We start from the raw sequence: 27363 nt of genomic DNA on the forward strand, positions 1-27363 counted from the left end.
GTAGGTTTGCACGAGCTGATTGCAGCCTCTCCCTGTGGCCTTTGGCCAACCAAGTGCATGGGTGGTGCCTGTGGTTGAGGGCAATGTCCATCCTGCATCTCTACTGGTATGCCATGGCGCTTGACAACATTGTGCAGGACAAAAGCTGCCACAATGATTTCGAATACTACTGATGGGGCATATAGCAATACGATGCCAGAGTGGTCAAGGCAGCGGAAACGTGACTTGAGCACACTGAATGTGTGCTCCACTAGGCCCTTAGTGGCTATGTGTGCTGCATTGTACCTTACCTTGGCTGGTGTGGCAGGATTCAGAATGGCGTGAGCAGGAATGTTGAGAGGGGGTGGGCACTGTCCCCTGGAAATGTGTAAATGGTTGTTGTTGGCATTGATTGTCATGGTCTGTTATTCAGTGTGTCATATGACTGTATGCATGTGCATGACACGTTGATACTCATCAATTAGCCAGGTGTTGCCAAAGGTTCCAGATGCCAGGGCCCGGTACAGTGGTGCCTGGCAGTAAATGAAGCCATTATGTGTGCTTCCAGGGAAATTGGCATTGACTTGAATGATGACTCAGTTTGCATCACAGATTACCTGGACATTAATTGAATGCCAATGCGTCTGGTTGCGGTAAATGTGCTCTGTCAATCGGGGGGAGGGGGCTGTGGTGCAACATGCGTGCAATCAATTGCTCCAAGTACCTGTAGGAACTGTGCTATACCTAAAACTACTGGCACACTCTCTGCCTTGCCTGCAGTGTGCGTGGCTTGTATATGCGCCTAAACGGGTTAGGCCAAAATGACCACGGTCAAAAGGACTGAGTACCAAAAGTCTTTTTGTTCACATATGTATATGTGGGGGGTAAAGTTAATACAAAATGTATAGGCGTAAGGTGGGGGGGCTGTGAGGGGTCTTCCCCCACATATATATAAGCGAACAAATGGGGGGGAAACTGACTTTTGGTAGTCAGATTTTTCAACTCGGTCATTTCACGCAGATCCACCTAAACACACTCACTTGAGGTGATGCAACCCAATTCCTGGTGTAGACATCCCCACGGGGAGCCCGAGAGCTCCAAATGGAAAAGCAGATTCAGGCAGACACAACGCGGCATTGCGGAAAACAACCGCGTTCTGTCTGCCTGAATCTGCTTTACCATTTGGGGCTCTCGGGCTCCCCGCATTTGGGGCTCTCGGGCTCATGGGAGCACCGGAGACCCAAAGTGAAAGCCACAGCAGGCAGAAACAAACACGCGGTTGTGTTGGAAAACGCAGCGGTTTTTCTTTCCAAGTTTCTCAGGCTCCTCCGAGCCGGAGGAGCCTGAGAAACTTGGAAAGAAAAAACGCAGCGTTTTCCAACACAATAACGTTGTATTTATGTTTGCGGTCGCTTCAAAAGCGACCGCAAACATAAATACGTTTTTAAAGCTGCAGTTTTATTTCTAAGTTTTCCGGGCTCCTCCAGCCCGGAAAACTTAGAAAAAAAAACGCAGCTAGTGCTTATTTTTTGTAAAAAAAAAAATAGCACTTACCGAGATTCAGCTGCAGCTTTCCTACTCTGGTCTCCGGTCCGCGTCCTCCGAGTCCCGGCACTAATGAAGGGAAAGCTACCCAGCGGTAGACTTTGTTTACTACAGCTGGCTGGCTTTTCCTTCATTAGTGCCGCAAAAGCAAAAGCCAGCACAGGAGGGCCTCCATTTCACAAAATGGCTGCGCCCCTGTGCTTGCTTTTTCGAATTTTGAGCTTGAATAACTCAAAATTTTACATAGGAAGTTTTAAAACTGAGGATGCTAGTATTTTTTTTTATGTGGCCTATCTATTTTTTAAATAAACATTTTTACTAGACCATCCCTTTAATGTCAATATTTTGTGATCAAAATAGAGTTCAATTTTGGGCAAGAAAATAACATGGTGCATGCTAAAGGCACGTTTGATTGGCTACAGATGCCCATGTGGGTAAGTCAAACTCTTGTGTGTGTTTAGGGAAATCAAACCACCAAGGAAGCACTCCTCCTATCCCCCGTCTACAAGGGAATGGAATCCTGGGTGAGAGAATGAAGTGACTGCCCAGTACCAGGCATGCTAAAACTAAGTGTCAAAGTACATTGGAAACCGCAAGAGAGGGTCTGGCTGAGGTATGTGGTGCAGGCAACGTAATCCGCACTGACGCATGTGGTACTACCAGGACCAGAGAGGCTCCAGTAGAGATGTACGCTTTCGCAATGTCCCTTTAGGCACAGCTCCTCTGCAGCCGTAAGCAAATTCGTCTGTCGGGTACTGGAAGACCTCCTCCGAAAGCTCAGCCTCTTTTCACACAGTGTTCTGGAGACTAGACGCTCATTTAATCTGAGAATATCAGTAGGCATGCTCCTCCTGGTGAAATCTGTCTCTAGGATTCATTGGTGAGTCAAGAAAATACCCAATTGAAAGGCCTTTATCCAGAGTATTCGATTATCTCCACAAAAAATTCTCAATTACAATGAACAGTCACGCTCAGGATTTGTCCAGAGATGTCTGGCATGCTACCATGCGCGTGCCTATAGCTGCTTCCCTACGTTATTGATAGCAGTGATCGGGACCAAGTGGCTGCCTCCTTTTTTGAACTGGGGTGCTATGCTCGTGGTGCTTGTAGACCAACAGAAGATACAACTTGATGGCCACCATGGGAGGAATCCTTGTGGAAGGGTGCGCCAACCCCTCGTGCCGTTAATCTCGTTTTTGGGAGCACTCTAGGGAAATATCTGCTATTAGACACATCACATGGTACTTTCAAACATGGCAAGACTATTCTGCTCATGAGGAAAACCCTGTGTCAAAACCTGGATCAGCACCAAATGAGGGAGGCCAACGGAAGCCTCCAAGCATCAACTCCAGTGGATTCGATTTATTTTTTATTTATTTATGTATTTCTAAAGCGCCAAAAGCCCACGGACATCGGGCGCTGTAACAAAAACACACAAGAGAATCTATTTAACACTGTACATGATGGATGGGTTCAAGATGGCTCAGTGTGGGGGCGGGGGGATTTACCTAAACAGATGAGTGTTGTGATTGAGCTTTACCTGCACTCTGCTATGTATGGATGGAATGCTGTGAGTGACTGATGTGGAATGCTGAGTGAGAGAGAGTTATGTTATGAGTGGTTCCTTGAATGTCACTTGAGATGATGGGGTGACTGAGAGAGGATGCCGGTGGATGTTCCTGTCCCTTTGTACTTACCTGTATGATGTACATGGAGCACAGTAAAGAAGTTGATTTCTCCTGCAATGATGTCAGTGTCATTATTGGCCAGGGACCCAACTTAACATTGGCAATGAGGATGCTGGCTGTGCTGGGGGGACAGCACCACGAAGGGGACATCCACTGCCCACCAAACGCTGAGAAGATCCTCTCTCAGGTAGGAGCGCTGCAAGCTGCAGTGGGGGCAAGTGAGGCCCAGCTATTAAAGTATTGAAGAAGAGCCAGGGCCAAGGGCAAGCGAGGAATGCCAGTGAGCAGACAAAGGATTTTCCAGGGCCAAGAGCCAGCAAGTTGCCATAGGACAGTGAGTTCCTTAAAGAGTGGAGAAGAAGATAATTGTGGGGCTAGGAGCCTGTTATAGAGTATTGCAGGGGCTCGGAGCCCGTTTCAGAGCATTGGAGGGGCCTGAGGCTCACTGACTTTGCACAGGAGAAAAAGTGGAGAGCTGTTGTAGCTTTGGCGATTTTAAAGGCAAGAGGTGCCCTTGAGTACCGAAGGGCGTGCCCTTTGTTATAGCAACAGAGCAGGGGGGAGTGGCAATGCTGAGGGCAGCTGAAATTAGCTGAGTGTCTGACTCTTATGGCAGTGGAGCAGTATCCCTTACCTGTCAGCACTGGAGCAGATGGTGTGAACTGCGAGGTGGCATTGTTTGTATTGTTAAAGAGAATTGGAGGCGGGGCACTGTTGTGCTTGCGTTGTGTCTGGGACGTGGAGTCCAGCTGCAGTTCTACAGGTCCGATTGTGGGGACCGTTGGGGCAGAGTGCTCTGTCCTCCCATGTGGTTCATCTAAAGTGATGACGTCGAAGGGAATGTTGGGGGAGTTGTCGATCGCTCCGGTGTAGTGAAGTCGTCACTGTTATTAACATTCGCTCCCACTGAACTTTGAAGAAGAAAACAAAAATTAAAGGACCCTGCGACGTTCCGACGTGTTTGCCGTTCCCGTTCATGTTACGTTCGTGGAACATAACTGGCTTAAAGCTGTTTCTTCTGTGCCGCGGCGAAGGAGGAAGGGGCAGTGAGTTACCATTTGAGATGGCACGGCGTGTTAATATGGAAGGGGAGCCAGCGGCAAGGGAAAGGTGCAAAACGCGGTGCACGGCTGCGTGATACATTCGCGCCTTGAAACACTTGTGTATAGGCGCGTTACAAATACCATATCATATCATATCATGGCAAGACGGAGAGATGCCATTGAAGAGAATGATGTGGTTCTACCCACAGAGAAGGGATCACTTTTTCCAAGAGGGTAACAAGTGGTCAGGGGACAGACTGGGCCACGTTCCCTGGAGGTACTGAACTGTATCTGATACTGGCAAGAAGAGCAGCGATCAAGGCGAGATTGAGTGCCATGTGGAAGTTTATGGCAATCGGCATACTGAGTTGTGTCTCGGAGTTTTACATTGATTTTTGGGCTGGTATTATTATTGTTGCTACATATATGAGGCCTTTTGGAGAGTGTTTGGTGCTGCATGTAGTGAGGTGCTGCAGTGAGGTGCTGCAGTGTGATGCAGAGTGAGGTGCTGCGGTTTTCCGGATGGATGCGTGTGTCCTGGGTATTGAGCAGTGAGGTGCTGTGGTTTTCAGGATGGCCGGGTGGGTCCTGGGTATTGAGCAGTGAGGTGCTGCGGTTTTCAGGATGGCCGGGTGGGTCCTGGGTATTGAGCAGTGAGGTGCTGTGGTTTTCAGGATGGCCGGGTGGGTCCTGGGTATTGAGCAGTGAGGTGCTGTGGTTTTCAGGATGGCCGGGTGGGTCGTGGGTCCTGGGTATTGAACAGTGAGGTGCTGCGGTTTTCAGGATGGCCGGGTGGGTCCTGGGTATTGAGCAGTGAGGTGCTGCCGGGTGGTGGTGTTGCAAGCAGATGCTACTGGAAGTGTTTGATAGTGAGGTGAGGATGAGTGTTGGGTATGAAGTCGTGGCCTATGTTAGGTTGAGTTGGGGTGCATTCTGAGTGTGCTTGCTTAAGTAAGTTTAGAGTGCAATTAATTATTATTTGCAAAGAGATGTTTAGAGCAATGTCTTAATATTTTCCTTTCACAGGTGGACTTTTAGCAGAACTTAGGGAGTGTGCACTGTCAGTGGACAGCATGTTGTGAAGTAGGTTGTATTAACTTTTAATTTCCAGGTTGAACTTTATGGACAACACGATAAGAGTAAAATGTGTTAAAATGCACAGTTTAGTGCATCAGTTAATAACATGTAAGAAAGGTTTATGAGACTGTGTGCCCCTTGCTTTGTGGGCGTTGTTTTGTGTTGGTAGAGGGGGGAGGGGAGATATGTTGTGATTGAGCTTTACCTGCACTCTGCTTTGTATGGATGGAATGCTGTGAGTGACTGATGTGGAATGCTGAGTGAGAGAAAGTTATGTTATGAGTGGTTCCTTGAATGTCACTTGAGATGATGGGGTGACTGAGAGAGGATGCCTGTGGATGTTACTGTCCCTTTGTACTTACCTGTATGATGTACATGGAGCACAGTAAAGAAGTTGATTGCTCCTGCAATGATGTCAGTGTCATTATTGGCCAGGGACCCAACTTAACAATAAGTTTTCAGTGCTTTCTGAAAGGTTTTTAGGTTGCGTCAAAGTGGTTGGCACGAGGTTCCATAATTTGGCTGCCTTGACGGTAAAAGATTTTCCGAGGCCTTTTTCTCCTTTGGAATGCCAGAGTGAACTGCCTTTTCAACACCATAACGCAGAGGAACTAGTCGTCAGAGTAGGTAGGCTGAGGGAAAAAAATACTCTTACACTTCCTTTAATGAAAGTGTCATATTTCAGATAAACCAAAGCACCAAAGACATCCTCAAAATTGATGTTGATTTATGATGACTCGAGCTGAAAGAAAAAGTACAATGGCATAGGGTACCGCGCATCCAATCACTGTAATCAGGCCCTTTTGGGATCTGAGAAAGTGGGTCATCAAGGTCAGCATTCTCAAATCCTGAGCTCCGACCGAGAGAAAACACTAGAGCTCTGAGATCCACCAGACCATATCTAGCGGGTGAATAGGATGGACATTCAGGAGTGTACTACGGTTTTGTGGACGATGACATTCTAACAATGGTTTCCACTAATCTGAGGTTCCCTGTGTATTGCTCCCGGAAGCCAATCAGGAACACCGGAATCTATGCCAAATACAGAAAAGCAAACCCCATACAGGAAGTTCAGGCTGGGAATCCTATCCCTGAAATCATTCTGTGGGCATGGACTTAAGTGTGTGAGGAACTTGCCCTGGCAACTGTAACCGGAGATTGCGTGAAACAAACAATTATCAATGTTCTTTTCCTTTGCCCCTACTACAAAATGCTCAAGGACAGAGACGTTAGACTCCCCAACCGTAGCTTTTGCAATACCCACCGACATTTGGAGAGCGTGTACAGAAGAGGGACAAGATTGAGAATACCAGCCTGGCCTGCTATGTACAAGGGGAGACTGCTAGGGGGCCCTGTTATTCTGTTCCACCAGGTGTCATCATTGGCAGTGTGTCTGTTTCCGTGTGAGTATTTATCAGTTAGTGACGTGGAAGATTTCAGGATTTAAGGCTGGTTGATGTGCCATGGAAACTCTGCTCTATGGACTATGTGCTCATATGTTGATTGCTTTCATGTTTTGTTTTTGTTTTTGTGTCTTTAATGTCTACTTGACTATACAATAATTGAGTGGACTGAGTGGTCTGAAGCCCTAAAAGCTGGCTTACATATTGTCAGTAATGGTCGAGTTGGATCCAGGCAGCGTGTGTGCCCAGACTTCAAATTTCCCGAAGAGACAGAGCATGGCCCCTGCCGTGCCATCACAAGTAGAAGAATTCCCCATTAATATAGATGAAAGGGGAATTGGGTGAAGGACGTCAGTTCATAGTGGGGACTTTGTCTTTAGAACTCGATCCTCAATTGGGTTCTTCAATGCTTGGTTGCAGTGATCTCTGCTCATGAAGTATGGGGGCTTTGGCTTACACATTGCCTTGCATTCACATCCTACACCTCGCACCCAGAGAAGGAACCTAGATCACAGAACTCCTCACTTAACAACAGTACACCTTAGGAGCTCTTCCTCAGGGATCAGACAAGAAATGAAATAGAAATGCGCCAACAGACACAGTGTGGGTTGTACTTACGACAGGTCACTTGGCCGTTGGTCACCGTGTGTAGATACGTGTCACAGTAGGGATAACACTTATTCACCAGTGCAACCTCATAGCAGCCGTCGTGTATTCTGCAGCACCTTCAGTGGAAGATTCACAGAGGAAGGGTCAGCCGTTATGCTCACGTCTGCTCAAAACCCAGGCCGAGCGCCACCCAGCTCCTTCCGGGCTAACTCCCACACCACTGCAAGGAATCCACCGCTCTCACCCAACCAAGGACCACCTCACTGCATGCACTGCCATTCATCTGCACAGATCTCATACAGTACAACTCATTTGCCGCCCTGCACCCAAATGCACCTCCTGCCTTTCACCTGCTCCATTTGCTGGAGAACCAGACCCATGTACTTACCTTCTCTCTCACAGCACAAGGCACACCTAGCTGTCTATGACTTACCCTCTAACCTTGCCCGCACGGAGCACATCCAGCACAAAGACTTCCCAGCTCCAACGCCCACCCTGGGCTGAACACCGCTCCCTCTACCCATGCAGAGCACAGTCAGTTAAACTCACTGCCTTAGAAAAAACCTCAGCTGTATCTACTACTCTACATCAACGAACTAAAACACATATCTTGTTAAACCTACTGCCCTGCACACAACGTCAAATGCAAGTGAACAAATTGAATAAGTCACCTTTCAACAATCCCACCGAGTGCTCACTGAGCTAAACCAAAGGTCTTCCACTAAACCCAGGAACCCACTACCCCCAACGGTTTATAGTGATTGCATCGAATGCCAAAGCATCGAATGCCTTAGCATCTAAAAAAAAGCAACGAAAAAAAAACATCAAATGCATTTTTTTAAGGGAGCTCCCCCTCTACCCTCCTTTTTTACCCCTTAAAACCAATTAAAATTAAAATAAAACCTTTACCTTTGAAATAAATGCATTCAATGCTTTTTTTCCGCTGCATTTTTTCCGATTCTTTTGGCATTCAATGCTTTGTATTCGATGCAATATACCTGTCTTTGTGTGGAGTGAGTTGGGGGGTATCCAGTCATTGCATCAAATACAAAGCATTGAATGCCAAAAGCATCGGAAAAAATGCTTAAAAAAAAAGCATTGAATGCATTTATTTCAAAGTAAAAGGTTTTATTTTCATTTTAATGGGTTTTATGGGGTAAAAAAGCAGAGGTTGGGGGGACCCCATAAAAAAAATGCATTCGATGTTTTTTTTTGTTGCTTTTTTTTAGATGCTAAGGCATTCAATGCTTTGGCATTCGATGCAATCACTATAAACCCCAAGACAAAAAGCCCTACTTAGGAAAATGTGCTCCACCCCACTCAGGGTGACCACAAAAGTGATGGGTGGAAGGTTTCGAATTAATCTAAACCACTGGCAATCTGGATCAACCTTCCACACCACCGTTTTTTAGCCCGTCTGCGCCATTGCAAAAGGGGACCAGCCATGTGCAAATCAGTCAGCAGCTGCCGCCACCGAAGGTAGCAGCCCAGCCCGAACTGCTAGGCCAGGTCCCCTCTGCACAGAAAACCCAGCAACCCCAGACATGTTTCGGCCTTGTTGGACCTCCTCAGTGAGGTGCAGCCTGGTTCCCTGTGGCGCAGCGAGCAAGGGACCCACGTCTGGGCATACCCTCTCTCACAAGGAGAAACAAACTGACCACAAAAGTGATGGGTGGAAGGTTTCGAATTAATGTAAACCACTGGCAATTGCTCTGGGCCCACCCCACTCAGGGGACATCTAGTTGAAGCCACTAAAATCTGTTTATCAGAAACGGAGCACAACCAGCTGATTCAACTAACTTGCAACCACTTCACAAAGGCACATCACGCTAAACCCATTGCTTGTGATCTGCTCCACACAGGCCACATACTACTGTCCATTCAACCTACACAGGAAACGCCTAAAGTAACCCAATGTTTGTACTTCATACACAACATACGCCCTCAGGCAACCTGCTGTACCCATCACTTTCCACGCACCACAGACATACGGCCACTACCGGGAAACACTACCCTACACCCTCCCCCACCAGCACGCCAAGCTGAAGTGGACCCCACTTACCACTTTACACAGGCCATACCCAGATGAACCCATCACCCGAAACCCTATACAATCATGGCAGAACAAGAGGAGCCCACTGCCTTGCAAACACACAGAGCAAACTTAGTGGAACTTCCCAATGATGTCACAAAGAGTATGCCTTGCTGCACCCACCGCCACCCACCGCCGCATGCAGAGAAATAGCTTAACCCACTGCCTTCCATCCATTGCATTTAGGGCAAGGCATGTTAAACACAGTGTCATCCTCTGACCCAGCATGTGGTATACCTATCTCAACCAAGTGCCCTCCATGCACAAAGGGCACACCTAGATGCATGCATTGAATTCCACTCCCCCACCCCAAAAGTGTCTCAAGCTGAATCCCCACACACTGCTAAGTCATCCAAGCCCACTGCTTCTGTCCAACTCCACGCACTGGCTGGCCTTCTTGTGAAAATGGTGTACCCCCTTTACCCACAGCCTTTGCATCCTTACACCAATACAGAGAAAACACTTTTATGTGGGGGCATTTGAAGTGTGGTGAAAGTGCACATGCCTGAGGCCCACATTCACACATCAAAGAAATGTACAGTAGTGGCAGAAACCACTGCTTCACATTATCCACCTCCACCATCACATTCAATGACACTATTGATGGGTATTATGCATACATTACCCAGACCTACACCTCCCCTCACCGGTCCTACCTTAGAGGTGGTTTTAGCCCTTTGCTCTAAGTGAAGAATAGGTGACATCAACCACAAGGTCATCTCAAAGAACTCCAGAGCTGGTGTCATCACATTAGCTCTGGCATCCAAATAGTGGTCAGCCTTGTGGGTGTCCAATGTTTGAAAAGAAGCTCAGTTTTTGCCAATCCCTCAAGGATGATGCCAGGGCTCTGCGTGCCTCAGTTATAAATGCCTGATCCCTGTGCCTCAAAAAAGGGAAAGGCACAGCCCCATGTATGTACTTTTGCACAATGAACTGCGGTTTTGTCGCAGACGTGCCACACTCACACTCAGGGTATAAGTCCACCAGACCCCTGAAGTGTCATGCTCTATTTAAATATGTTTCATGCAATTCATTTGCCCTGGTCTAATGTTACTTTGGCAGATCATATTCAGAACATAAGGAAGGTTCAAGCAAGCACAGAAAGTGGAAGAGGGAGTATATACTCATTATCGTAGACACTCAATTTACACGAATCTCAGCCTAACCAAAAATGGCTCCACGATTCTCTTCAGATGCAGGGGCCTTGTGTGGTGCAGCCCAAAAGCCTCACTAAGATATGCTTGACAACAAAAGTTAGATAGAATTACCAGTCTGTGGCGTCAAGGGGCTGCCCTTTGCCGCCAAGCCCGCAGTAGCATCCATATCCATTGTAGTCGCTTGCGGAATACTTCTTTGAGGTCTGCTGGATCATTACGATGAAGTTGACAAGGCTTGCCCAGATCGGAGTCACAGCTGCATGATGAAGAGAATATGATTATTGAGCATGGTGCGGCATGGGCTACCAGATTGAAGGTCCACCCGTGTTATGCATTACCCAAAGTTCCACTATTGGCAAAGTCTGAGGACTCATTACAAATACTGCCATTATCAGCAATATTTCTAAGTACATCTGTGATATTTGAAGAATCAATTGTTTTTATTGATGGGCTCTATGGCTGTCCCTCCCTCCCTCTCTCATTGGAAGTGACCTCGATCTTAGCCCAGACGTCCTGTCCTTAGCCCTGGGTTATTATATAGCGATTGTTTCACCCTCAGTATGTTAATCACTAAATAAACCGAGGTTGACTTAAAGGCACTGGGCCATATCTCACTAACCTCCCTCTGGGAGTTTAAAACTTTCCCTATTCTAGACAGTTAGTCACTTGCTCAGCAATGGATTTATTTTGGTATCAAAAACCATAAAATCAACATATTAAAAACACATTCTATCAATTTGAAACACCTACAAAATATAACTACTTACATAATATCATATTTCATAAATAAACATTTTAAAAATAAGAACTGAAAAGCTTCCTAACTAAATTTTGTGATTGCAGTTTCAAAAACCCATATATTTTCCATATAGCATATATTTTCCATATACCATATATATTTTTTCGTATTCGCCAGGCTTTCTTCAGGTATGGACTCTGAGCACATAATGCTTAATTGTTTTGAGTACACTTAAAAGTCTGGATAACTTGATGTGTTGTATCGATCTTCTGTCACGTCATATAAGGACAGCATATTAGAATGTACAATCCTTCTTCCCTCACTATTTGGCATATCTTACATCTGTCCATATTAACTGAACACCATTATTCTGTAACAATCGCTAGTGGCAGAACGCCCAATCTCAGCGTATTTATGTTTCTCTATCCTCCAGAAAGTTGAGATACCTTTCTAAACCAAAATGTAATTTGAAAGACATATATCTCTCTGTTATCTCTCTGTTATACCAGTGGCAGATATTTATGATGCATAGTACCAATAGTACCCATCCTTATATTTCTGTGTAATATTTGCTTTAGACATGCGTTCGCTGCATTTGGGATGTTGCCCGTTAGGCCTGAATCCAGTTGGGTACTTAACTCATGAACATATTGGGCCCAAGGATGTTTTTTTGAACCACGTTGTGCAAGGACATCCCCTAGAGCTGATCTGTAGGATACTAATAAATCAGAGGTCATGATCTTGGACCAGTACACCCAGGGTTTTAGCTTTGCTTCATACACTACCCCGTTAACCCTTTGTTCTAATCAGCGAGCAAAAGAAAGCGTGCTTTTAGGTGAAGTGAGGATCTTCTTCAAGATACCCATCTCCCTGCAGTCTGAGTGCCCCCAGATCTCAGCTATAGAGCTCAGAGGAGTTTGCGCACGCCCTCAAGATCGCTAAAGGTTGGGAGATTGCTTGACCTCCGTACTGTTTCGGGAAACATTGAACTGCTTTCGCTTGTGTCGTGAATTTTAACAGAGACTTATTGATCTGTTTACCCCACCGACCACTATCATCTATGTGGACTCCTTGGGGCGTGGCTTAGCTGTCGGAGCGAGCAGATGTAATCCTGCTCGGCTCCCAGAGGATCTTTTGATCCGAAGAAACAATGCGCTGCCAGATTCAATGGAACTCTGATCGTACACCCGCTGATGGTGGCTCCCCCTATTACTACAATTTACAAAATACTATTGGTAAATAGAAAGAGGGGTGAATTCAAGGTGTTGAAAGATTCGGATAGTGACTTGCACTTGACGTTCCATGAAGACCAATAGCACCGGATCTGCTCATGTACGCCAATCTAAGGCTCATAAAGAACCGATTTAACAACTGCCAGTCTACATATAATAAACCCCTTGAGGCCCAATGCATGTCCCAAATGTGGCTCTTTACAACCAACTTTCCTCCATATGGTATGGCAATGCCCAAAGTTGAATTGTTTTAGGAATGCAGTGATAGCAAAGATCCATGACATAGGGTCTACACAGCGAATATGGTCTCCAGCTATGTTCATATTGGGGCTATTTCCTAGATGCAAGTCAATGAAACAGGTTAATAGAATGATTGATTTGGCATTGATCTTAGCTAAACGGTGCATAGGCATGATGTGGTATAGTCCCTTTGGCCCAGCATTCGCTGGTTGGAGGTCTGACATATTAAAGTGGGTAAGGGCAAAATTACAAACATTGGTGAGGACTGAGGGGGGTGGTGATACCACGGACCGGTCAGGCAGGACGGTTGAGGGAGTTTGATTGCTGGATTGCTATATCCATCTGAATGGGGTTAGAAAATAATCTATAGCCCCATTCTTGAAGAAAGAGCTGCCAATGAATTCAAAGACTTTTGGGTACCAAACTTTGTCTTGCTTATCAATACTTTATTATCAGCATATAGCAGGATTCCTTCCTTCGCAGAACTGGGGCATCCAGTTCCAAATTTTCATTTTATGTGGCTATTTTATTAATGTATTGAAGTAAGACAAGGGATTGTCAATCTCCCCGATTACAAGCATGAGGAACTGGGCCTGAGGAAATCCCCCACACTCAAAAATGGAAGAGTCCAAGAATGTGACACATTTTACTGTTTATTGAACGCTTTCGTAGCAGGGATAGCCGGATTCTCCAATGGCTGTCATTTTAAGTAAATCATAGTCAGGACTGTGTAAATCAGGAGAACAAATATTGAGGCGACTGAAGGGGAAGGGAAAATGTACTGGAGGGCGGTTTCAGATAGATGAGTGGGGATTATATTTGTATTTTGTATGTCGATCCCAAAGGTATGTCAGTTTATATTGCCCGGTAGCATGTTACATTTGTCCCACAAAACGCACTCCAGAATTGTAATTTACATGAGCAATAAATGGGCACACCTTGGAGTCAGAAAAAATAGCTTCCAAGGGATACATAGATATACGAACTTTGCTATGGAGCACATTTTGCAATTCCTCAGAGCCGTAAATAAAAGTAAAATGTAAAGGCATTATGTGTGTTTTAATACCATTGTTCACTCTTTGGAGCATTTTTGTGGTTTTTGAAGAAGGGAGGAAGAAAGGGAGTTATATTTCTGCCTTGCTTTCCCACTCCCTTACCAAAAAGCACTTGTTTTACACCAGCATGACATTTTCATGCAGGCGTAAAACCATTGGGTTCCTCTGGTATCCGCCTGCTTATCACACCAGCAAAAAGCAAATGGATTCCATAGACATGGAGGCATTTACGCCTGCGTTTACACCTTTGTTTTGCACTGCACAGTGCAAATGATTAAGATTGCACTGAGGGGACTTATTTGCACGTTAGTATCCTCCATGCAATTTACGATTGTTTACAAAATGAACTTCCATTTTTTTTGTCCACTTAAGATTCTGACACTGCTTTTAAGATGATATAATCGAATGCAAAATGTGATGGAAACGTTCTCCTTCACTGTAAACTCTCTGTGCCGTCCGGTACACGCTCACACAGGAGCAATAAAGACATGCTATATAGTAGTAGTGATGTTCTTGCACATTGTTTTAGTGCTTACCTTCTCAGTCAGTGGTCAAGTGAAATAATTATCTTAAAAGTGCATATCCAGTAAACTAAAGAGTTATGCTTTCATCTCAAAGGGAACAGTTCTTTTCAGATTTGTTATGTTTGTGTATAGTGTGCTAAGGGCAGTGCTTTAAGTGGGGTAAGAAATTGAGGGGGGGCCCTTGTTTGGGGGCGTGGCTTTCATTGTGGGTGTGGCCTAAAAGTGCACAAATCATAGTAAGGTGCGCAAACAAATATATAAATGTATGTGAGCATTTATATGTTTGTATGCGTACTACTATGGTGTGTGTACTTTTCAAGCCATATTTTATAAACATAGCAATGTTACATATTTCTATGTTTATAAAAGGTGGCTTGAAAAGTGCACAAACCATAGTAAGGTACACACACTTGTGTGCTTACCTTACTATGGGTTGTATACTTTTCAAGCCACCTTTTATAAACATAGATATTTGAAACAGGTTTCTATGTTTCTAAAAGATGGCTTGACACGTAACCAATTCAAGGCATCTTTTATAAAGCGTTGATGACGGACAAAACAAACCGCAAGGTGGCCTTGTCCGTCGACAAAGCTTTATAAAAGATGCCTTAAATTGTGCACGTTTCAAGCCGTCTTTTATAAACATAGAAATATTTTTACCTTTATAAAAGATGGCTTGAAACGTACACAGTTCAAGGCATCTTTTATAAAGCTTTGCCGACGGAGAAAGGCACCTCGGGCTCTGTGATCTATCTGCTCAGAGCACATAGATCACAGAGCCCGAGGCGTCTTTCACCCTCTGCGAACCCGCGGGCTCCGTGATTTAATCTGCATATTAGATCACGGAGCCCGCGGGGGTCAGTGACCTGGGGAGGGAAAACAAAGGGACAGTAACTTCCTCTGATGACCCTGATGAGGGGTCATCAGAGGGAGTTACACTAACTGACAGAAGTGCCGCCAGCCTCAGCATCACTGTGGCTGGCTGGCACTTCTGTCAGCTTGGCCGACATAATGACGGGCGCATCTCCCGTCGCGGCTGCGGCCGCGGCGGGATAATGCATCCCGCTAATGTTGTGTGGGACGGGGGGCCCCGGCTGGGCCCCGGCTCAGCCCCACTTTCTGGAGACTGCCGGGCCCCGGCCCCGGCAGGCCCCGGCCCACTTAAAGCACTGGCTAAGGGTCCATGGGTATTATATTGTTAAGTGCAAGAGACTGATTGGACAGAAGAGGAATGCTGATATGAAACGGAGCAAATTCATAGAGACCGTCCATTAGCTTTACACCCAGTACTCTACCCTCCTAATGATGAGAGATTACATCTAGGTATCTCTGGATCCTTCCGCAAAGGGGAAACATCTAAAGAACTGTAAGTGGGTATAAAAAGTAGTTTCAATATAAACAATACAAATAAAAGTAGTTGAACTCTACTTCCATTAATACCCACTCACTTTGACCCTTGTTCTTCAAAGCATAACCCCTCATCAACCACCGAAAAGCTAGGAAGTGGCCCCTCTGGCTGCAGCTTTGACCCAGCAGACCCAAAGCCACATTCGAGCAAGCATGGAGCTATGAAATCGAGTTGGTGCCACCAGTTGAACAGCTCGTCACTGAGCTTTTGAACCCTGCTTTGCACCCTCTAACTGCTGAATAAGCCAGTCAAGCCCGCTGCTACGAGAACATCTCAACTGACATAGAACCCCATTAAGCCAACATTCAGCCCTGTTGGCAATTTCTTGAATCTCCATTTGCACTTCTAAGACATTGATCTAGCCCAGGGGTCCGCAACGTTTGGCTTTCCAGATAGCTTGTACTACAGCTCCCATCAGACCTAGCAAGCAAAGTCAATGGCAGACAGTCATGGGAGTTTTAGTCCAACCCATCTGGAGAGCTAGAGGTTGTAGACCGGTGATCTAGCCCATCTTTTTAAATTGTGTATATAGTTTTTAAAACTTTAACACAGCATACCGCCAAACACTACATTAGGAACCTACATTAACATTCCACCATTTCATTAAATAGACTCATAGATAAATGCATACTGAAAACACTCAATATCACAATAACGTTAAATATACAGGTTCAGCTATCATAAATAAATTAATTAGTATTATGTAAAAATAAAACTCTTAGCCATCAAATTGCATCTTACATTGGACATGCAATTGACATGTTTACTTAAAAGAGAGTGCATCTGTATTAAGCAGCACACTAATGAAGTTTCAGTCCCAAATAAATATTCTTCTCCAAAAATCTTCTCTACAAAGAGAGTTACCTGAATGAAGATAACACCCCAGGAACTTCCTCTGTTCTTTAAAAGTGGCAACACAAGCAAGTAGGACATGTTCTATAGTGTCGTGGGACCCTACCCCTTTGCAGAGCCTACAACATCTCATAGATGGGGCCAGATTTCTGATAGGGCCCCATCTCTCAAGGGTGCCCAATAAATTAGACACGAGCTTCATGAAAATCTGTCTAAATGTCGGACTATGAAACATTTTTGCATATTGAGGAAGACATTCAAAAGGTTTATGAATGTTACTAAATGTATCTTATGGCTTATGTTTTGTAATTGAATCCTGATCCTTAGACCAGTTAAACCTTTTCATTTTATTTTTGAGGAGAACCGGATTTTCCAACATCAAAGTACGACCTAGATTATTTTGAATTAGAATGGTGTCACCTTCCTTTATAAATAAAGTAACATGCCACAATTTCCAGACTCCTCTAAATAATTCAAATGAACAAATAATGAATAAGAAGGATGATCTAAAGTCTTTCTCAATAATTTACATTGTTTCCACTCGGTTTAATGTTGCCATGATTCAATGCACAACCCATACCTAATAAAAACCAAAGTTAGTGAAGACGGAAGGCCAGGTAATATCTTCCAAACTGTATCTTCAATGATGCAAATATTGTGCCAATCTAAAATGGATAGCTCTAATCCACATAAAACAGAGGGCAAGATTGTTCCCACATAAAATGTTCTTAACGGAATCAGAGAGTATTTACAATATTTAAAATAAAATTCCTGCATCAGTGCATGTAACAGAGCAAATTTAATCTCTAACCTAGAAGATTTGCTGGACCATGAACCTGCCTGAAATATAATCACCAAGGTACACAATGCTCTTGCCTATTTTTAGTTTGGTTCCCTCCATAATCCACGAGCTTTTGAGTATTACCCTCCTAGTTGTAGTTATTAAAATTGAAGATTTAAATGGATTTAAACATAAGTTATTTTTTAAATAAGAATTCAGACAATACAGTGCTCTTGACAAACCTTTTGAGTTTTATCAGACAAAATAATATTGTCGAGAAGTGCTTCCTAAGTGCTGTTGTGCTGGGATACTCTGTTCTACTGCTGTCATTACCTGCTGGCGCTCTGTGCATTTTATTACTGGTACGGACGTTCATTGGGCCACATGGACTAACAGATATTCTTTTTACATCGCAGAGACTAATGCTATATGCTAAATACAGATTAGAAAACTGATATATTCTTCTTTTCATTGTTTTTAGGTGGGAAAGCCCTCAAGCTCTGCCCATTTTCCCAGCACCACCTCAAAAGCACAGACGCGCATGCGCATTCGTGAAGTGCTCCTTAAGGGCTGTTGTGCTGTTTGGTTGGGGGGCTGAGGGCGTTTGGTTGTTTGCAGTTACTGTAAAATCGTTTGAATATACTTTGAGAATAATGAGTACGAAAGATATGTCAGCAGCACATCAACTGCGATGCCGCTGTTGACTGAAATAGTAAAGTTACTCCCAGAACCACAGCAAACTCCTAAAAGTACAGCACGATCCATAAAATTAACGCGAAACGTGGGCTCAAGTGTAAGAGCTTGCGCTATCTCTCTGACGAGTGGTATTCGTAAATACTGTTAGGACACCGTTTGCCCGCAAGGTGTATTCACAGCACTTCTTGTTCCTTCACTTTGCAGCTAAAATGATATGAGGAAAGACGGTGACACTAAAGAACTCGAAAATGTGTCATCGATAATTAATTTATGCACGCCAAGTGATTTGCCAACTGACTCGCTTGTAGCCGCAGGGTATACGTTGGATATAGACTCCGAGCAAGTCACCATGGGTATGCATGTACATAATAATGTATGTAACACTATAGCACAAAGGCATAACCCAGAGGCTGAATCAAATTCAATACTAAAGTCACCTGAAGCTGTGAGAATCACTGGGCTGGCAAACATAGAAAATAGTTGTGAGGATGAAAGTACCTCTTTGCCAATTAATGTTACCAACATGCATAACGCCATCTCGCAGAGAACGGCTGATTCTTTGCCTCTTACTCTGATTGCGGAAGAATTGTTACTATCACCAGTAATGTTTTCAAACTCGGTGCATGATTCCTCAGCATTGTCGATTTCATTCACGAACCCAACGCTGAGGAAAAGAAAAGAAAACATTACGCCCCCTCCAATGCCTCGCCTATAAACGGTTCTACGTGATTTCGCTGAATGAAATGTCATCGTGGGACATTTAATCGCCGGAATCTCATCGCCAGAAACCCTGTATTTTTTATTTTTTTTATTTATGGGGGGGTTCCCCCCAAGTCCCCCCTACTTTAATAATCATACCCCAACCCGCACAAAACACCCCCCAAAAATATCTTTTTAAAAAAAGGGTTTCTGGCGATGAGAATTCCAGCGATGAAATGTCCCACGATGACATTTCATTTGGCGAAATGCGTGTATACCATATAAACATGACGTCCAATGCATAAATCACCCTACATGCTATGAATACAGCCCTATTTTCCCTAGCAAAACATTATGAAACCCTTGATAGCAAATTAAATGAACAGACTAGACTAATTTCGCAACTGATTCAAACAAACAACCAATTGCAAAGCAAATTGAAGGCTGAAACCTCAAATAATGATTTGACTTGCACGGACCAAATATTGGGTTCACATGAACTTTTGCTGAAAAACCACATGAGAAATCAAAATATTATTTCAAATGAAAGGCTTGATATTAAATTACAGGAACACCAATTCAATTATACAACTGGTTCAATCCACTATTATTGATCAGCATAATAAAATAAATGTTAGCACAACAACCAATTAACTCAATCACACAGAGTAAGTACCAACCTCAGATTCCAAATGTGTGACTAAGTCTGACGAAGACAAATTCGAGCAAATAGATACTATACTTTCTCAACCCTCAAAGGCTGTGAATCATTTAAGTAATCCAGCGTTTACTATATTTACTAAACAAAAGAAAAAAAGGTAAATCAGCTCTGATGCCATGCAGCAAGAAAAGCAAAAATTTCAAACAGCCAGCAACAGCGGCAAAATCTGATTCACGTTTTTTTTATACATTCCTTGAATCTACCAAAAATTAAGGTTCAAACGGCTAGTAAAGCAGTTTCCCAAAAATATGCAGCGTTAGCACGTAATAAGAAACTTGTACAGAACAAAGAAAATAATACTAATGAAATGGATAAAGCTGCTTCGAATCTCATCTATGAGCCTCTGCATAGATGAACTGTTGAGGTTGATAATATGAGAAAAAGCACCAATTCACAGCAAAACACTAATTCTGGCCGTAGCTTAAGAATCAATACGCTAATTCCATCTGTTCTGGGAAACGTAAACTCTGGTCAAAGCTTACGAAATAATACGCTCTTACCCTTTGCTCCGGGAAAAGATGATATTGGAAAACTCTCCACGTTAGAACAGAGAAGAGAGGAGATAGCCAAATCGATAGCCCTATTTGTAGCAAATTCTGACAATACCCGATTGACCAAAGAAACTAATATAAACAAGCATCAAAATAGACAACTTCTTTGTATTTGTATTTTTGTATTTTATTTATTTGTATAGCACACCAGGCCAGGGGCAACCGGGCGCATCACTTAGTTACAACATAGGAAAAACAGACAGAACCATAATTACAAAGTTTACAAGTATAATACAGAATTTACAGGTATAATAATAGCAATGAGAGGACAAGCAGATTATATATACATGTACAAATTAAGCAGAGAACCCAGAGCTAAATGTCCTGGGTGGCCAGCCAGGTTTTCGTAAGGTGTTTGAATCTCGGGAATGAGGGTTCTGCTCTAAGCTCATTAGGAAGCGTGTTCCAGAGTTTAGCTGCCAAGATAGGGAAGCTAATTCCACCTGATCTTTGGAGATTGAAACGTGGAACCTCGAGGCAGTTTAAATGAGCCATTCTGCGGGGTCTAATGGAGTTGTGGAGGGCAAATCGGTTGGCCAGGTAGCAGGGAGCTTGGTTATGAAGGCATTTGTGGGTAAGAGCCAGGGTTTTCAGGGAGATACGGTGTGGGACTGAGAGCCAGCGAATATTGCGTCTGGTGTCGGATATGTGTTGGCGCCTGGGAATGTTGAGGGCAGCTCTAATCGCATTGTTTTGGACAATTTGCAACTTGTTTAGGTTGCAGCAATTGGTGCCTAGGTACAGTGCATTGCAGTAATCAATCTTGGATAATACAAGTGTTCTAGCCAGGGTGACACAATTGGTTGCGGAGAGGAAAGGGCGACAGGCTGTAATAAGCTTGCAGGTATATGCCGCTGCGGAAGAGACTGAGTTAGTTTGCCTGGTCAGGGATAGGGTCGAGTCAATGTAGATCCCTAGGGTTTTTGTGTCCTTGGCGGTTGGGATAATATTCCCATCGATGATGAAGGACATGAACGCAGGGTCGAGTTTGGTAAGTTTTTGTGGCGAGACAAGAATAAGGAGCTCAGTCTTTTCATCATTAAGACAGAGTCTGTGTTGAGCCATCCACGCCTGGATGACCTGGTAGATGACATTGATAGCGAGGGAGTCAGCCGTGCAGTGACCTGAGATAGGGATTAGTATCTGGGTGTCATCGGCGTAGTTGGTGTAAGTGACACCCAGATAGTCCAAGATATCGAAGAGAGGTTTGGTGAACACGTTATACAACGTGGGTGAAACACAAGTTCCTTGTGGCACGCCACAGGAGACAGGTGCAGGAGGGGCGGCTGCTAGTGGACAGAACACGCGCATAGATCTATTGTCTAAAAAGGAGCTAATCCAGGTTGTAGCTTTATCGGAGAAGTGTGCAGCTAATTTAAGGCGGTGGCAGAGGATTTCATGATTGACGAGATCAAAGGCCGTCGAAAGGTCCAAGAGGAGTAAGAGAGCAAGTTTGCCTTTGTCTTTTAGATCTTCAATCTGTGTTTTTAAATCTATGAGGGCAGTTTCATTGCCGTGACGTGGCCGGAACCCAGATTGCCTAAGTCCCAAGAGTTTGTTAGATTCAAGGTAATCTTGAATTTGTAGATATGCTTCACGGTCCAGGATTTTTAGTAAAAACGGGACCGTGGTGATTGGCCTGTAGTTTCTGGGTATACTAGCGTCCAGGGTAGGTTTTTTCAATAGGGGGATGACCCACGCGTCCTTTAGATTGTCAGGTACGATCCCAGAGCTAAAGGAAGAGTTGATGAGCCTAGTAATGAATGGCGCAAGGTCATGAGCTGCTTCCTTGATTATAGCTGCCGGGCAGAGGTCGCCTTGGCAATTGGTCGGTTTAAGGCTGGTGATGATCTTTTCCACTTCGGAAATGGAGAGTGGAGAGAAGCTAAAAGGAGTCAGAGAGTCTGGGATGGGGTGGTTTAGGGTGGGGATAGGGTTGGGTTGTGGGTTGGATTGTAGGCTTGATTGTTTGTTATTGATTTTAATTTGGAGGGTGGCAATCTTGCCGAGGAGAGCCTCTTGGATTTTGGTACACCAAGTGCTATCTTTGATGCAAGTGTCTGGTGCAGTGACAGGGGTTTCAAGTTCTTTTAGGATTCTAAACAATTCTTTGGTGTTGGATTTGGCTTGTTCGATACGTTTATTGTAAGTGTCTTTTTTAGCCTGGAATATGGCTTCCTTGTAGTTAAGGGTGCCCAGGAGGAGGCACGATTTGTTGGCTGCGGACTGGTTGCTTTTCCAATGTGATTCCGCAATTTGTTTTTCTTTGCACAGGTTTCTGAGCTGGGGTGTGAACCAAGAGTTCAGGTGGGCTCGAGGTTTGGGTTTTCTCAATTTGGATGGGGCGATGATATCTAAGGCTTTTTGCATAGCGAGGTTAAAGGTGTCAACCATAGCCGTGGGGTCGGAGCATGAGTGAACCTGGTCATTGAGAGCCAGGAGGAGGAGGGGGAGGAGTCTGTCGCAAGTGATGTCACGTTTATTGCGGGTGGCAGTAGCCGGTGCAATGGTAGGAGAGAGGCTGGCAGGTGTGGACTGAATGTTAAATGTAATTAAGTTGTGGTCGGTCCATGCATACTGTTGGTTAGAGATGATATGGATAGGACAATTGTGGGAGGCTAGCCAGTCGAGGGTTCTCCCCTTAACGTGGGTAGGTTGGTTGATAAACTGTATGAATCCTGCATTCATAAGCATATTATCAATAGTCATGGCAGCAGTGTCATTGGGATCAGTGAGGCCCAGGTTAAAGTCCCCTAATATCGAGGCTTGGGATTTGGTTTTGGTGTTATGAGTGATGATGTTGGAGAGGTCCTCAGCGAAGGTGGATAGCGGCCCAGGTGGCCAGTAAAGTAGATGGAAGGTGATAGAGTGGTTAGGAGTGACGGCTAGTTTGGCTGTCAGTGCTTCCATAGAGGAATAGTGATGCACAGAGGAGAGGTGGAAGTTTAGAGCATTTCTATGGATGATGGCAATGCTACCACCTTTGGACTGGTTAGAGTTACGATCGTGTCTGATAATGTTGTAACCTGGAGGGATGGCAAGGGAGAGTAGTGGGCCAGAGGCTGCGTGAAGCCAAGTTTCGGTGATAGCCATAAAGTCTAGGTCGAGGGTAAGAATAAGGTCAGCCACTTCTAGAGCGTGAGCCGTGAGTGATCTGACATTGATTAATGCACCCTTAATTTTGCTAGTGTTAGGGAGGTTGGGGTGAGGTGATGATGGGTTTTTCAAGTGTGTGGATGCGGTGGAGGTCAGAGGCTGTTTGTTAAGATGCACAGAGTGATGGGAGGCATGCGTGAGTCGCGAGCCAAGTCTGGCATTTCTCAGGGTGATGGAACATGGTATGTTTGGTGAAGGTGTGGAAGCAAAGTGTTGGAGCCATAAGGCTGGGTTGTTGAGGTAAGGGTTGGTGTGGTGAGCAGTGGACGGCATAGTCATGGTGTTGTGAAGATTGGGGTAGTGGAGGGAGGCAGTGGGGTAATTGGGTGCTGTCCCACCGGTGTGCCGTGTGAGGTAGAGTAGGGTGGGCAGTATTCTTGCAAACAGAGTAGTGAGGGTGGAGGGCATGTTGGCCTAATACAGTCTAAAAGAAGATGCCTGCCAGAACTACAAAAAGGGTGGTTGAGGTAGAGGTGCTGTTGTAGGCAATTGCACACAATGTTAAACAATAATAACAGTGACCACCGTAGATGCAGTGGCGTGCACAGAAAGTAAGGCAGCAGTAACCGTGGTAGCAGTGTATTAGGGTACAGATACTTAGATACCTAGATACCTAGATTCGATTTTAGCAGAGGGAGCCAAAAAGGCAGTCGATTAAAATGCAGAGAGGCACAAGTTCAAATACATAATCCAAACATACCTATATTCGATTTTAGCAGAGGGAGCCAAAAAGGCAGTCGATTAAAATGCAGAGAGGCACAAGTTCAAATACATAATCCAAACATACCTAGATTCGATTTCAGCAGAGGAAGCCAAAAAGGCAGTCGATTAAAATGCAGAGAGGCACAAGTTCAAATGCATTAGTAACAAACACATAAATGTGATTTGTCTATAAGGAGAGTGGATAGTAGAGATGTCTACCAGAATGTAGAGTACATAGGTCCGACTAAAGGTGGCGTACTGTTGCAAATGTTTTAAGCAACCTTATCGTCCAATGCAGTGGCTGGGACACATAGCAGATGCCGGTAAGGTAATAAAGGGAACAGATTGAGTGGACAAGGTAAGGGGCGCAGGTGGAGTAGGTAAGACAAATATGGATTACTCACAACCTCATAAGAAACGAGCAGGGGGTATGGCCCTGGGCTCTGGTCAGCTCAGGACAGTCTCTGGACAGTTCTTGGCCTTGCCCTCAGGGCCTTTCCCGGAAGGGCCGGCTTGCGCCTCCCGGCGACTGATAGGTGGAGAGGCACGCTGGGAGAGCCAATCATCAGTCTTCTTAGGTCAGGTGAAGAAAGCACAGAGGAGGGGAGGCTTCAGAAGGCACAGGCGGCCATCTTGGAATGGATTCAGCCTTGTGTGCTATAATGGTGGTCGAGTGGTTGAGGCTCAGTCAGAAGGCCAGCCACAACTTTACAAAATTTGCAATGTGCAGCAAACGCAAGCGTTTAAATTGTAGTGCACAAACAAAACAAGAATCGATTTTAAATGGTTACCGCACCTAACGCGCTAAGAATAACCCAGGGAGTCACAATTGCTAGGGCTAGGTGACATACCTTGGTGCACCTTTGGTCCCACCAAATCAATTATGCTTCCCACTTTTGCCAAACCCAGTATAAGTGCTCAAGAACAGACTCAGCATTTAAACTCCTTCCATAAACAAAACAGGAACAAAATACACTGCAACGCTAATACTCATCATCATTTGATACTGCAATGCAGAGGTGGTGTGTTTCCTTTCTATGATTTAAATACAACCAGTTTTCTAAATGTTCAAATGACATTGCACAAGTCGAGTTAATTAAAGAAGACGATGCCTCTATTGTCAAACTTTGGATGTCGTCAGGGGCAATGAGGAATATGATTTGGAAGGCCAGAAATTATCTCTATCAATTAAGTTTTCTATTGACCCAACAATTTCAATCTCCTCTGGGCACCTCCTTACAACTAATGACAAATTACTATAACCATCAAATTGTCGATTTCAGCTACTATGAAAATAACCTCCTCTGAGGGTCTGCTAAAATCTGGACGACTGGTAGAACCAACATCATCCTACTCCGCACAAACTTCCTCAAATTAACAACCAGACAAAGATTCATTACATAAATGTAAATTTGCTTCATGGAATACCAGAGGTCATAAACATTAATCAACCACCATATTAAATCCACTGAATTCTCATGATATTATAGCTTCATCCATTGATTATACAATTATTGCAGGTGATCTAAACAGCAAATGTAGCCCGATTCCTGGCCTTAAATTATCCAAGCTGTCAAGGCGCTGGTCATTGCTCATGGATGAGAGACAGTTCACCATGGTCAATGGGTCAATGCCAGATGACACCCCTCCCAATTACACTTGGTGGAGAGGAAAACAAATGAGTATAATAGATTATATATATGTTGATTGTAATTTATACACCTTGACTAAAAATGTCCATATATTAGAACAAGAATAGAGTGACCATGATATGTTGTCTCTCTCGTGGGTATGGCCCGCCAATGTAACCCCAGTAGAATCGAAATACTACTCTGAATCGCTTTCTACATCGAATGGCAGAGACCGTTTTAAATGGAGCCCAAAACTATTACAACAATTAGTAGGGTTGATAGAATATCCTGTTGATGCAAAAAATTGCAAAGCTGTCACATAATTGCCACGATCATAGGTTAGTTCTGGGAATATTACATGAGAATGGTTTGTCTTATATATTCCCTGTAAACGTGTTGGAGATGCAAAATATTGCAAAGCCGTCACATAATTGCCATGATGATAGGTTTGTTCTGGGAATATTACATCTCCAACACGTTTGCAGTGAATACATAAGACAAACCATTCTCATACATATGATCAAGCCATACGGAATATGAAAGTAAAATTCAGAGCGGAAAAACGTTCTCTAAATAATGTACCATCGGCAACTAAAACGTTTTGCCTAACCTGGCTGAAAACGAGATATGAAAATTGGGTTAAATCCAGTAAAGCGATCATGATACAATTGGATGCCGAGCAAATGCAACAAGCTTTAGCATCTAAAAATTCAGCACTAATATGGGGGCTACTTAACAAAGCCAATAATACCATGCAGACTCAGGTTCAAATAAATGCAGTCCCAGGAGAAACCTGGGTTTGTTTTTATAAAACTATATACACAGCAACACCTTTATCTAATACAAATTTAGACAATGCATCGATGAAGTATGAGGATATCCCTTTCACTGTGGAGGACATCATTTTTCATATATCAAAATGTTGCTCTTCCAGAGCCCCAGGCTCAGACGGGCTCTCAAATGCAATGCTCAAATTGCATCCAGAGGCATGGGCCAGGATTTAATATTCTCCCGAGTGGTACATAATTGCCAAATTCACCCTTCATGGCGAAAATCTATTATCGTACCAATTTACAAAAAGGGCAATCAACAATCCCCAGAGAATTATCAACCAATAGCGCTGCTTAACGCCCCTGGAAAAATGTTTGCGCTCATAATCCTGGAGAAATGTAATCAGTGGACACTTCAATCAGGCCACAAGACCCTTTCCAGACGGGCTTCGTGCCCAGGCTACGGACAACAGTTAACCTCTATGCACTCCGTGCTATCATATCACATGAGAGGTAGACGAAACAATCACTTTATTTAGCATTTGTTGATTTCCAAGCCACATTTGACTCAGTCTCTAGAGATATTTTGAAGACAAAATTAAATGAAGCGGCTTGTCCAACTTATTTGCAGCATTGGCTAGCCCAATTCCACACGGATACAACAATTCAAGTGCGCTTGACATTAGATAGAAGGGATCTCTGCCCCAATTTCAACATTCAGAGGGTTGAAACAAGGGTGTCTTTTAGCTTTGGTGCTTTTTAACTGTTTTATATCCGACATGGAACACCATTTTACTAATATTGTATCTGACCCTCCGAAATCGGGATGGCATGCAGTCCCCTTGTTGTTTTATGCCGATGACCTGATCTTGCTGGCTAAAACCCCAAAGGAACTGCAGACTCTATTATCCCAACTAAGAAATATATTGAGTTGAATCAGCTAAAGGTAAATCTTACAAAATCAAAGGTGCTAAGAATTTTTACATGGACAAAGCATTAAGCAAAAGTCTTTC

At 44.2% G+C, this 27363-nt stretch overlaps 1 protein-coding gene across 1 annotated transcript in view; it reads right to left on the reverse strand.

Annotated features, from left to right (window-relative positions):
• Positions 1 to 27363, reverse strand: part of LOC138472397 (neutral phospholipase A2 ammodytin I2-like) — a 110161-nt gene that overhangs the window by 37209 nt on the left and 45589 nt on the right. The window contains exons 4-5 of the mRNA XM_069610533.1: positions 10705 to 10849; positions 7354 to 7460 (exon numbers count right to left, since the gene is read on the reverse strand). Coding sequence (XP_069466634.1) covers positions 7354 to 7460; positions 10705 to 10849 — 252 coding nt within the window. The remainder of the gene's footprint in view (positions 1 to 7353; positions 7461 to 10704; positions 10850 to 27363) is intronic.

This window comes from Ambystoma mexicanum, chromosome 8, assembly GCF_040938575.1.
Source record: "Ambystoma mexicanum isolate Mex_15411 chromosome 8, UKY_AmexF1_1, whole genome shotgun sequence".
Classification (NCBI taxonomy): Eukaryota; Metazoa; Chordata; class Amphibia; order Caudata; family Ambystomatidae; genus Ambystoma; species Ambystoma mexicanum.